Here is a 13958-nt window from a genome sequence, read left to right on the forward strand (position 1 = left end):
CAAGACACGTTCTCATATACTCAGTTAAATTGATAGCTATTTCCGGGCTCATTTGTATCCACAGAACCGGTACGCTACACGAAGAAAGATCGCGTAAAAGTATTCGCGGAAACGCGGTGCACTGTGATCGGTACGGCCAGACGATGAGAATAAAACGCCGACGATACCGAGCCATTATAGTCAATATGTAATGACACATTGCGTTTCAAACGAAAGAACAACCGTTTACACATGCCGTTGTTGTACATTCCAGCAACGAAACAGTCGTAAAATAATTGTCATCATCGACGACGACAAAGATGATGACGAAAATAGTAGCAAGAAAGCGATGTGCATAATCGTAAACATTCGAAATCGTGCCGAATGACGCGCCGATTTTTCATGGAACCCACTGTTATGCCAATGCACGCATTATGATAGCAACGAATCAAATGCGAGCCAATGTTGAATATTGGTTTAGTGTGCCATCCATGAATATGGAATCGGAAAGGTGAAATGATGGAGGAACCAATCAGCATCGTTCCGTTCCGATTTTAGATAGCCTATTTTTCCATCAAGCATATTTTTCAGAAACGGAATGACATTCCAACCTTATAATGAAAATAGTATATCTATTTTGTTTAGAAATAATTTTTCATTCATGAAATGTTAATATGTCCATGCGAAGATATTCAATGTATTTTTCCATGTCAACACGTTGCATTTCTCTTATTAGATTATCACTTGCTCTCTGCAAGCGCACCTTCGTTCTATATTAAATATCATACCCAAATATTGATCCTGATTTTTTCTCTTCTTTTCATTATTTTATAAATATCGAAAGCTTTCAGTAGGTATCTTCTTCAACACTCTCTTTGCCGAGGTAACTGTGGACTACTTAGCTATTTAATTATCATTTTCATAACAAATTAAATACAAAATATTTATAGACAAAATAACATACCATTTTTATTGTAAGGTTAAAATATCATTCCATTTCTGAAAAATATGTTCCATGGGGAGCCAGGCTACTTAAAATCGGAATAGATGTTGATTGATTGTCCCCATGATTTCGATTCCGATTTCCAATTCCGTTTTCCGTACCCATGGGATGGCAATTAGCTATACGAGCGATACATTGCCACGTGACTATGCGTTTTAAATCACAACGCGCGCGCGTGGCAATAGCGAGACGAGGAAACCTCTCCCACTACTGTCGCTCGTACCTATCGACGATATGACGTCACGACCAGCTGACTGCGCTCTAGTGCCGGCTTACTGCCGCACGCGTTGTGTCTCGTTTCTGGCCGCTACACTCTACTTTATATTTCAATTTCGTTCCAAGAATATCTATAAACATTTATTCCAAGAGGGAATTGGCATTTCCCTCGTTTCTATTAAATTACTTCTGGAGAAGTGGATGCGATGATCAAAATTATCGAATCATGGTACTTATATTATTTAGATTTTATTCAGAAATAAGACAAGAAACAGGGATTATAATCGATATAATTTCGATAAATTTTCTATATATAGGATATCCGATTTTAAATGATCATCCCTCAAAATTTTATTTATTTTACATTTTAGAAAAAAAATATTTCAGACAAAAGTTAGAGACAATATAATAAAACTAATTTTCAAAAAAATCAATTTTTTAAGGTCATATAAAGGTCATCACCATTTAAAAAAATGGATTATGTGCGATTTAATTCTTTATACAATATGTTCGTCTAATTATTCTGCATATAAAATTTACGTAAAGTTGCAAGAAAATCAATAGTTTAGAAGAAGACACTTTATAGTTTATTTTGACATGAAATTAAAAAAAAATATCTCGCATGAATTACATGATTTCTCTCTAGATTATTTGATTTTTCCGCGCCGATAATTCTAGTTCAATACTTTTATAAGAATATAACTAAAGGAATTATATTATATAAAAAAAATCATATAATTCTGTTTAAAAAAAAAAGATAATAACGTAAGAGTTACTAACAAATTTTTTTTCGAAAATTAATCTTATTGCTGGTCTCACTTCAGATCTTTCGTTTAAAAAGTTTCCTTTTAAGACTTTAGATATTTGAGATATTTAAAGGAATAAATTAAAATGAGTTACCCTGCACATAACATTTAAAAATTCTCGACTTTTTAAAATATTGTCGATCAATGATGTTAATCAATATTGTTGAACAAATAACTAATAATATACTTAATTTAATAATCGTTCATATATAAACTAGTATAATTAAATCTATTTGTATTAGATATAGAGTGACTTAATCTTCACTGGATATTATACGTCTGCTTCAAGATTTATGTTTACCATTTCGATTACTATGTACAATGGAGTACTTACCGGAATCAAAGTCAGCACCTCCAGCATCCAATCCACCTGGATTCCCATATTCTAGTAAAACAAATAACGTGATTAATTAATAAATAAGAAATAGAAATTTTTTAAATAAATTTAGACTAACAATTAATGAAAATTCATAAGAGAATTAAAAAAAAATTTAACTACTATTAACAAAATTACATTTTTCATCAAATAAGTATTATAAATAAAAATTATATTGTGCAAAAAAATAAAAGATAAAAATTCTTTTTTTTCGTTTATGACAATTCGAGTTTATTAATTACTTGTTTGTGCTAATTAAAATATTTTTATTATAATAATGTATACACTGTTAAACCTATGGTATTAAATTTAAAGTCGTCATTGCTCCTACTCATATCATTATTTTATATTAAAAAAACAATTAAATTTGAAATTATATAGTGCCAATTTCACATTATATAGCGTCAAACTGACTATATCAAATTTAACCGTTGTTTTAGCATAAAATAACGACATATTGAGTAGGAACAGTGGGGACTAATTAGATCAAATTTGACACTATAGATTTAACAATGTATAATAGTATAATGGTTAACTAGCAATCTTAATTGTTACATTATGAAAACCAGAGTGCTATTAATGTACATATATATTTTATACACATATACATACATGTAACCGTCAATTACTTTTTTGTAAGTCCGCAATAGAGTAGTAAGTCTTAAAAAATTGATCAATAACAGTCGAAAGTAAGAGTGTAAGAAGAATAATCGATTATGATTGATCAATTAGGCTCCTAAAGGCTTAAAGCTTACTGCTCTATTACTTTTGCAGGGTACAATGTGTGATGTGTTTGTAAAGTCACTATTTTAGTAAAAAGATCAATTCTGAAAAGAAATGTGTTAATAAAATATATAACTATGCAGTTCTTTACAAATTACAAAAAAATCAAATCAATAAGATCTTAAAAGAAAAGAATTTAGTCGCATTTCATGTGCTTTATCAATCAATGTTTTTACGATTTCCAATTTTAGAATTTTTTTTGAAGTTTTCTAATAAATTTTTCTACAAATGTGTTTGAGGAACAGTGTCCCTAAGAAATAAGAGTATGGCCAATCTTGTCCTATTTTTTATTGGCTTGATGAAAAATTAATCAGATAATGATGTGAAAAAATTGAAAAGCAAATATGTGAAACGTCTTATATAGTTGTGTAAGTGCACATACACATACATTTTTAATCAAACTAGAAGATTAGCCAGACTCTTACTTTGAGGAACACTATTTGGAGAACACTATCAGCACTATTCTATTCTTGTCTCACGTCTAATGAATGATAAAGATTGAATAAAACATAATATGACGTTGAGCTTGCTTTTTTAACACATCCCATTTATCATAAAAGATCTGGAAAAAAAAAGAAAAAAATTAAATATAAATAAATATAGAAATACACAGTTTATACGTGTTAAATGCATGAATTTATATAAATGTTACTAATATCAACATTTCTTTGAAATTGATCTGTTTCAAAATAACTTTGTAAATATATATCCTGTATAATTATATTTGCAACACAAAGACAAAGATTGATAATACAAAATGACTGCTTTCAAAGTGTACACACAATGAAATGTAAAGTATGTAAAGACATAAGATTATTTTCATTATGAAATATGAGATTTATGCATAAATAACATAAATTAAATTTAAAGTCATAAATATAGAATTATATAAAAGGCAAATTACTAATATTTATTCCATAATATAATTTAAAAAAAAAAAGATGACTTTCATCGTTATATTATATAGCCGAAAATACTTTAAATGTTAAAAATACTAATAAAAACAAAATATTCACAAGGCTAATTATTAATAAAAATATATAGAATATAGTAAGACAAATAAACAATCATAATTATTGTAAATAATTAATTTAATATTTTCAACTTAATATTTAGCATATAATAATTTATATCATATAATTAAGAAAGGTTATATCACAGGTATACTTTAATAAAGTATAACCTTTTAAGGGTATACATTACTATAAGATATTTCCTATTCTATAATTAATATACTGATGATTCGAATAACATTGAAATTTATTGTTTCCTCTTCTTAACAAAAACATGGTTTAAGTACATTTATTAAATAATAATTGATAAAATTGTTGAAATTATGCCAAGATATTTCTAGCTCCGAAACACTAATGTCTGTTTCTATTAATGTAGTTCAATTTTAATCTCGGTTCAACTGATTTCTTATCTTTTTCTAGTTCCAAAAATTAGAAAAAGAAGAGTAAGTTGAACCGAGTTAAAGTTAATATACATTGGTGAAAACAGATACAAGTCTAATTTAATTGAATGAAGAACGAAATCAGATGGAGAAAGGATGGACAATATGGAGCAGTTTCGCGGTGGAAAGAGAGGTTAGGAGCATAAAAGATGCGCGCACATGCAGCAAATAAATCGAAGTGAAAAAACTCCAAGAAGACAATTAAGTTTCGAATTTTTGACAGACGAGAAGTGTAGGATCGTAACTAAATGATCTCTCTTCGTTTCGAGGTCAAAATCGTTACGCAATGCGGAAGAAAAAAAAGAGAGAGAGAGAATCGTTTGCGTTTACGTAGTTGCAGCTAATTCGAGCGGCCGGTTGCAATGCATGCGTATTCTCACGTACATACATGTGTTGCTCCGATAGGTAGATGTAGGATCGAAACTGCATTATATTTACCTATCCTCTTTCGAAGATGGAATGACGTTATCAGTAGGCCCGTTCTTTTTGACCGAACTTTTTCACCAGTTCATCTTTCTTTCTTTTCTCTCTAGGAGGTAAGAAGAGGAAGAAAGATGAACTGGTGCAAAAAGAACAGGCCTAGTGTATCGTGCAGAACCGTTTATACGTCTGTCTGTTTGTGTCTGCGTGTATGTATGTGCGTACAATCGAACGAGAATTTCGGGCTTAATCTGCTATCGACTGCAAAAAAAAAAAAAAAGAAAGAAAGAAAGAAAAACCGACCGGCATTGCGACGCAGAGGAATATATCGAAAGTTGCAAATATCGATACGTAAGAAAAAAGATATCCGTCTCGCGCGTGCAGATGTGTGCGCGTGCGTGCGCGCGTCGTGCACGGAGAGCGAGGAGGTAGGGAGAGGCTCGCAGAGTAAGAGAGCGGGGTAAAAGGGGCTATCTTCTCGGCCGACATGCAGCCGGCCATCTTGAATCCTGGATGCCGTTGAAAAATAGCGTTTCTTTTCGCGCGGCGCTTGACAGAACCGGCGGCGAAGATACGAAAGACAATGATTGTACATGCACGCAGATGTAGGGGGATTCATTGGACACCGCGTTCCCATGATCGGAGCACAATCGGATCTCCTCGCGGACGAGTGGAATGGAGGCGCGAGAATTTGTCAAAGAACTCCAAGATGAACGTTCATACGTTCCCCTTGGAGTTTAACGTGCACACGCACGAACATGCCGCGCCACAACACCGGGAAGCACTAAGCGTAGCAAGGATGACGGAGGGGAAAAAAAAAGTTGCGTTAGCGGCATTTACTCCTTTTTGATCCATTCACCGCTGCGAGCGAATGATTAAAAAAAAAAAAAACCGACCGCGAGGTCGAGAACAGCAGGGAAGGAGAGTAGAAGAGGGATATATATGTAGAGAAGGCTCGTCGGTTACAAACGCTTCGTCTGAACTATTTCTTACTTTGCGGTTGATCGTCCAGGCTCTCCCGATCGGACATTGCTCTTCTCGTAACACGTTCCCTTCTTTTGGTTAGATTTTCACGCGTCCTTCGTCCTTTGACGTCTTGAAATCGATGGGTCCCCGGCAATCAGAGAATGAGATAAAGAATAGAGATAAAATATATACGGAGGAAAAAATGGGAAATCCCTCGATACTACTAACACGCGTAGGCGCGTGCGAGACCCCCTTAGATATGACGGCGCGATGACGATAATCTCCCTCTTCAGACCCCACACAAAAACCGAACTATTCTTCTTTCACACCGTAGCCAGCACAGTGCACTGCAAATTTTGCACTTTCTCTTCGGTTTTTTTCCTTCCACACAATCACGACCCGACCGCCAACCGACCGACCGAACGACCGACCGACCGAACGAACGACCGACCGACCGACCGACCGTCCGTCCGTCCGTCTGTCTACGGCACACACCAATCGCCAACCACCACCACACACCACCGCACACGCTCTCGCCTAGTTCGTTCGCTCGCTCGCTCGCTCGTTCGCTCTACGCCGACATGCACTGCCACTCTTCCGCACCGTTCGCGCTGCTTTCCGGCTTGCCCTTGCTCTGCTCGTCGCTCGTCTTTCGCTCTCGCTCCTCCACCTTCTCTTCAATCCCTTCTCCCTCCTCGTGCACGGTCAGTGAGAGTGAGAAAAGCGAGAGCGAGAGAGAAAAAGACAAACCAAAAGAGTATGTACGCGCGCGTCTATGTTGAATACGTGCAAGATTATGTTATACAACACACGTAGGTATATAACGTATATATGTACCTACGTAGATGATACATATGTAGATATGTACCTACATTTATATGTATATATCGTATATGCTTAGCCCTGTAAATTTGCCTATTTTTGCATACGCGTATGTTCAAGTTGTGTATTCTTCCTTTTCTTTTTTTTTTTAATGTATATTAGCATTAATCTTTTCTGTATTTGCAAATGCGCCATAATAGCTTTTAAGGTGTTTACTGATAATCCAATAGTTTCGATATTATTTCTTATAATCGAATCGAATTCTAGAGTACTTGAATAACGATATAAATCGCATGATTGCACAACGAGATTTTGATGGCCACGTTTCGACCATAGAATAGTAGAAATATTTCTTTTTAACTGAACTTTTGCACTAGTTTCATCTTTCTTCTTCTTTTTTCCTCTTAAAGAGAAAAGGAAGAAAGACGAACTGGTGCAAAAGTTCAGTTAAAAAGAACTGACCCATAATGGGTGCATTCAGAACAATGAATTCGATAACTGCTCTTTCATCTTATTGGTCTATATTTTAGGATTTAACGGAACATGCCAATCAGATTAGAGTTCACTGAGCGCTCAGTGAACGATTGCGTATTTGGCTGTAACTAATCACGCAGAAATTCTCTTGAATAAGTAACTTCTCTGTTAAGAACTTTCATCCAAGTACATGATGGAAAGGCAAATTATGTATCTATATATTTTCAGAAATCTATTGAGCAAAAAAGAAGAACCTATACTCACCTATATTTATTACCAGTGTTGCCAACTCAGTAGATTTTCTATCAGATCAAGGTATCAATGGCTGCGTTCAGCAGAACACAACAGTTTTGCAACCGTTTTATGATTCTCTGCTGAGATAGGACCATTCCTCTTGATCTAAAAGTATAACCCAATCAGCGTGAAGATAACTTCCAACAGTTGCAAAATAAATGTTTTGTTGAATGCAGCTCATGTAATTTTTTCCTTAGGACATGAAAAGTGAACAATTTTTTATATGTATATGTGTATATGTTCATACATACATGCATAAAATTTTTCACTTTTTATGTTTCCGCTGTAGCAAAAAAGTTACATGATCGCTACCCAGATCTAAAATGCTGATTGGATGATTTAAAAAAATATATTAATAACAGAGGGTTCATTCAACTGTTAAATCCGCTGAACGCAATCTTTGTTCTATAATAGATGCTCAAAGTAACAGGGTTCAGAATCGTCGTCCGGATGCACCCAGATCGTTTAATCTTTGTTCGCGAATGTTAAACAAGGATAAAAGAACATCTAAATGTACCCAAATGATAATTCTCAACGAACCCTAGTAATATCTAATAAAATTTCAAGTTAGTGCAACCAATTACAGGACAAATGCAAAGCCGAAAGGATTGTGATTGGTTACCCTTACTTCACATTTTCGGGAAAGAGCCTAAGCACAATGATGATCGTAAAGCCTTGCGGTGCACAATGCTTGTTTTCCTGATGGATTGCTAGCTGGATTAGAATCTTGCCACCGGCTGCGAAACTGGCATTGACAGCAAATACGGTGGCAAGATTCTAATCCAGCTAATAATCTGGCAGGAAAACAAGCATTGTGCCGCAAGTTTTAAGTAACGTCTTAAGACGTTAATGCAGCTCTCTGATTGATAGTAACACCTCAAAGTAACATCTTGAATTTAAGAATTGACTATAAATACCGACCTAGGAATAAATATTAAAATTTCAATTAGAAACCGAGTATCCTGATGTATCTGATAGGTCGTAATCTTAATATTTATTCCTGTTCTTAATATTTATTATATTGTGCGCAGGCCCTAAGACTGTTTTCACATGCAGCGTAACTTGCATAAGCGTAACTTGCGTCAACCAATCAAATTATGTCAAATTATATCAACTACTACGCCTTATTCTGTTGAGACAATTTGATTGGCTAACGCAAGTTACGCTGCATGCATGTTGCCCTGGGTTTCAATGAAACTTTATCTCTAAGATAAAAAGTGAAAAATTTCTCCATTAATTTCAATAATAAAAGTTTTCACTTTACACTTTCCATTCTAGGGATAAAGTTTCATTATTGATACCCTGGGGTAAAATCTAATGAAGTTTTTAGTAGAGGCCGGCACACTAGAGTTGGTAACACTGTTTACTGCGTTCCTTGTGATGGTTCTTATATTGCGGTATAGACGCTTATAACCTCTAATGTAATATAACCTAGTAAATATATATCGATTTGTTTAAATTTTTTAAACAATATTAAGTGAAATAGATCGAGTTTTAATCTTGTGTTTAAACTTTTTTAAAAAATAAAATTATTTAAATACGTAAGATTCTTTTTACATATATTTACTATGTCATATTAGCAATATATTATTGGAATAACACTTTGAAATATACATACATATATAGATATATATTTTATTAAATTGCTTTTACAATACATATATATTAATCTTGCATCTATATAAACACACACACACACACACACACACACATATGTATAATACATTACATCTATATATATATAATTCTTGTATATATATGTAACTGTCTATATACATAATGTATACATGTATATACATATATATTGCGATACTATGGATATATATGTACATATTTAATTGTTTTTAATGTTTAAGTTTAATGTTTATCTTATATATTTTTTTTATTTACAGAAGATAAACTATTTAATATCGACTTTTGGTCAAAATGGATATTCGTCCAAATAATACAATTTACATTAATAATTTAAATGAAAAGATTAAGAAGGAAGAATTAAAGAAATCATTGTATGCTATTTTCTCTCAATTTGGTCAAATTTTGGATATCGTAGCTTTAAAAACATTAAAGATGCGTGGACAGGCATTTGTTATTTTCAAAGAAATAGCAAGTGCTACAAATGCCTTAAGATCAATGCAAGGTTTCCCATTCTATGACAAACCAATGGTAAGAACTTACGTTATATTTTTTTATATTTATATTAAGAATATTCTAATGTGTACACATGTGTGTACGCATGTGTGTATGTGTGTGTGTGATGTGCGTGCGTGCGTGCGTGCGTGTGTACGTGCGCGCGCGTGCATTATTTGTATATTATAAATTTATATAAATATATTTGTATTACATATATGTGTATAAAGATATAAAAATAATCTCTTTCAAATGCTTTGTTTTTTTTGTAGAGAATACAATATGCTAAAACTGATAGCGATATAATAGCTAAAATGAAAGGCACCTTTGCAGAACGTCCAAAGAAACCAAAGCGAGTTATTCCAGTAGCAGACGAGGAAGCCAAACGTGCCAAGAAACGTGCAAAAGAGCAAGCAAAACATTCACAACAAATTGGTTATCATGCTAGTATACCTCAACATTCAGGACTTGTCAATGCCGCTGTTCCTGAACAGCCACCTAATCAAATATTGTTCTTAACAAATCTACCCGACGAGACAAGTGAAATGATGTTATCAATGTTGTTTAATCAATTTCCGGGTTTCAAAGAAGTACGGTTAGTACCTAATCGGCATGATATCGCATTTGTTGAATTTGAAAATGAAGTTCAGTCTGGTGCGGCAAAAGATGCTCTTCAAGGTTTCAAAATTACACCTTCCCATGCAATGAAAATATCATTTGCAAAGAAATAGCTTTATAATATTTTGTATTATCCATACTATATATATAATAAAATAGAAGTAAGACATAAGTTGAATTGCATTTGTATAAAGAAAAATGTATTTCTTGGTATTTAAATTGGTTTCCATTATTTCATTCATAACTTTGCGCAATTTAAAATCTTTTATTTAATATCCAACGTTACTTTACAATGGGATTCAATAAACGTAATATTTCTCAAATGATTCATATTTTTATATACAATCCGCGTGACAAGTTATGCCATGTAAATAATATATTTCAGTTTAAAAGTATATGTAAAAAGTATATATACAACTTATTAGAAAAAGTTTATATTCCATTTGAATACCTTTTGCAAAAATAAGTAATGTGAAAGAGTAATTTGCTATAATAAAATACAATGTGTTATTTTTTCCTTCTAATTTCCTGTTTATATTGACTTAAATTGATTTGTTACATTATACTGAAATATATTTTCTAATAATTCAGTTTCATAAATTTTAAAAAACTTTGTAAGAATATTTATTTTATTATTTAAAAATACATAATATACTACGTAAGTTTATAAAGGAAGCAAGTTCCATATTTCCGAATAAATAGTGCAACGAGATCTATCAAAAACTATACCTCTATATTACATTACAGTACATTATATTACACATATTTTTGAAGTATAAAATTTTAATTTATTTATCTGACATTAATAAAAATATCAGGTAATACTTGTAACGATCTATTTCATATATAATGGGGCAGGTTGTATTACAAGTGTAATTCGCCTTGTCATATTTTTATTAATGTGAGATAAATAAACCTTAAAAAACCTTTTCAAAAAAGAAAAAATGTACGCTTGAAAAATTTTCTCGTACGAGAAAATTTTCAAGAGTGTTAATTGGCTGCAGGACAGAGAGATCCGAGACCTTCTTCGTCCGCGAGAACCTTTTCAACAAGCTTGAAAAGTATATATCGGGTAAATGTAAAAAAATCAGGTAAATATAATTTAGCCTAAGTACATATAAATGTGACAGTGTAGAAAATGAAGGGTTCGATTTTTTTGCGCACGCATTGGCTATACAGCATAGAATATAGCAACCTTCATGGTTGAAAGTATAGGAAATTATAGAAAATTTTATTAATATTCAACATTAATATAAATTTATCTACATACATAAACATATAATACATATTATAAACGTACATATAATAATCAATTTAAATTTAAATGTAAATACTTCTTAAATGTTAAAAAAATGTCTCAAAAAGTGTATAAAGCTTTTCTAGAATGTGATTATATACACTAAAAGTATAAAAATGTTATTAACAGTTTGATAGTAGAATATTTCAAACATATTTGGATAAATTAGTCATATATATTCATCTACATTAAATTTGTATTCCATCGAAAAGAAAACCGATTAATATTCGAATTCGACTGTCAGCCGAGGTGATATTTTTCGCAATAAGAACTAATTATTACCTATTTCAATGTGATTGAACATTATAAAGATCGTTTCAAAATACATAAAGAGCATCAAATAGTTAAATTTTTAATCAATTTAATAATAGTGATATTATTTCAATAGTTTAGTAGAATTTGCGTTTCAAGATCGAAAACTTATTTCGGCGCGCAATTTAGAGGACTATGTACTATATGAATTTACACAAAATTACAAGCACTTAAAATCCAACTAGACCGTTTAAAGCATTTATTTCCTATATGTTGTGTTCTCATATATACGATCTTATGACATTTAATATTGTATTCATTTATATTTTATAAAGTTATGACGTGTCTATTTCATAATAGAAATTATAATTCATAAGAAACATTTATAAGAAAAAGAGAAGATTGTATATATAAATTGAAGGTTGTATATATAAAATTTCATACAAAAACAATAGGGACGCTTTATATAATGAAATATGTTCGGTACGAGGACGTGAAACGCTTTTAACATGATGACGACATTACGTTTGTGAAATTGTATTATTTACTGGATTTTACCAATTCGAAAAAATCCAAGAAGAAAACATTTTCTTCTCCAATAATTCAATATTTGCCACAACGTCTCTCGAATAAAATGTTCTATTAGGAAAAAATTAGAGGGAGAGAGAGGAAGAGAAAGAGAGGAAACACAAAAAGATAGAAACAATGCCTGGCACTATCGTATTCAGAAATGAGCTATGTACAATTACGCATCTTGTTTTTCTCGTACACGTTGATGATTAATTAATATCATAAGCTTTACAAATATGGACTAATAATTGCCTATAGTTTCTGCTAATAATAAGAAACAGTGTCCAGAAAAGAGATATACATATATATTTTTTAAGTGTTTCTCTTTTTCAAAGCATCCGGAAATATACAATGTTAACGCGCATACAGCGCGTTAGCGTTTTAAATATAAGACCCAACTATGAATACCGGCCTATAAGAGTATAAGTATCATCAATCATGCTGTTTCGGAGTAAAATCATAAGTAATCGAACCGGAAGTCATTAACGGCAAAAGTAGAGAGAATATGTGGAGAGAATAATTTTTATACGTTCTCAATTATCTGTAAAGTGAGGCAAGGTTTAACAAAAATAAAGGTGTTCAATTGTCTCAGCGAGTCAACCGAATTTATTCAAGAAGTACCGCTCTTTCCTGATACCCCAACTAAGACTAATTTTCTAAAGTACAAACTGTCCATAAAATCTAAGGAAAGATCCTACATTACTTCCCGCGCTCTACACATTCAAAATACAATTCTTCGGTCATCTTACGGAAAAGCATAAAAGTATCTACAAATAAAATTGCACAACGTGAGATAGACTCCGATGTTTTAAAACGTATATTTTATTATAACCATTATTTCATGCGTACAAGCATATTAATGTCCATTTTTTATGTTTTAATCGTTAAATAATTACATTTTTCGTATATAAAATTAAAAAGTTTTCTCTACAAAATAACATTTGATTCATTTCATTCGTTGCCACTTGTTGCGAAATAATAACCATTTAGTTTCAACCCATTCTCAATGATCACTCTGTAAAAAAATATAACATCCATTCTTTTGAAACAGGACATCAAAAACCTTTATAACAACAGATTAAAATAGAAATTACAAAAAAATGCAATGTACGAATCAGACGTCGCAGAGATGCTGTTGCTGTTGCGGCGTCTTTACGATGTCTGATTCGTAGCATACAGCAAACTTAAAAATTGCATCTTCAAATCAACGAAAGAAGCAATTAATCGACATTCGAAAAATTAACATAAATGCCTAAAATCGAAAGATCCCTTGATTTATCTCTGGGATAAAAAAAATTAGCAACATATTAAAATTATTTTAATATATAAATTTCTTTTGAAATTTTTTAATCGATAAATTTTATATGGACTTAGATATTTTTACACTCGGCACTTTATCGTGAGCATTACTGCTCTAATTTAATCAATTGTAATTTTGATTATGATAATGTCGTTTAACTTACATTGATCAAGAATTTATACTTTTACAAAAAACCACTCAT

At 32.0% G+C, this 13958-nt stretch overlaps 2 protein-coding genes across 5 annotated transcripts in view; one reads left to right on the forward strand and one right to left on the reverse strand.

Annotated features, from left to right (window-relative positions):
* The window catches only part of LOC108754229 (transcriptional activator protein Pur-beta), a 34413-nt gene extending 27661 nt beyond the window's left edge, over positions 1 to 6752 (reverse strand). For 3 of the 4 annotated variants that reach the window (XM_018496399.1, XM_018496398.1, XM_018496396.1), the window contains exons 1-2: positions 6030 to 6752; positions 2339 to 2389 (exon numbers count right to left, since the gene is read on the reverse strand). In XM_018496399.1, the coding sequence (XP_018351901.1) occupies positions 2339 to 2389; positions 6030 to 6066 (88 nt within the window). In that variant the 5' untranslated portion in view covers positions 6067 to 6752. The remainder of the gene's footprint in view (positions 1 to 2338; positions 2390 to 6029) is intronic. The other variant, XM_018496397.1, reaches the window with a different exon arrangement.
* Positions 6753 to 9490: 2738 nt separating this feature from the next.
* On the forward strand, positions 9491 to 10524 carry LOC108754222 (U1 small nuclear ribonucleoprotein A). Its single transcript, XM_018496374.1, has 2 exons — positions 9491 to 9755; positions 9992 to 10524. The coding sequence occupies exons 1-2, from the start codon at positions 9519 to 9521 to the stop codon at positions 10448 to 10450; spliced, it is 696 nt and encodes a 231-aa protein (XP_018351876.1). The 5' UTR covers positions 9491 to 9518; the 3' UTR covers positions 10451 to 10524.
* Positions 10525 to 13958: the final 3434 nt, after the last annotated feature.

This window comes from Trachymyrmex septentrionalis, unplaced genomic scaffold, assembly GCF_001594115.1.
Source record: "Trachymyrmex septentrionalis isolate Tsep2-gDNA-1 unplaced genomic scaffold, Tsep1.0 scaffold78, whole genome shotgun sequence".
In the NCBI taxonomy this organism is placed as follows: domain Eukaryota; kingdom Metazoa; phylum Arthropoda; class Insecta; order Hymenoptera; family Formicidae; genus Trachymyrmex; species Trachymyrmex septentrionalis.

Bases quoted from the DNA above. Each gene is read 5' to 3' on its own strand.
- LOC108754222 (XM_018496374.1), top strand. From the start codon at position 9,519: ATGGATATTCGTCCAAATAATACAATTTACATTAATAATTTAAATGAA. The intron at 9,756-9,991 runs GTAAGAACTTAC...TTTTTTTTGTAG, and splicing joins CATTCTATGACAAACCAATG to AGAATACAATATGCTAAAAC.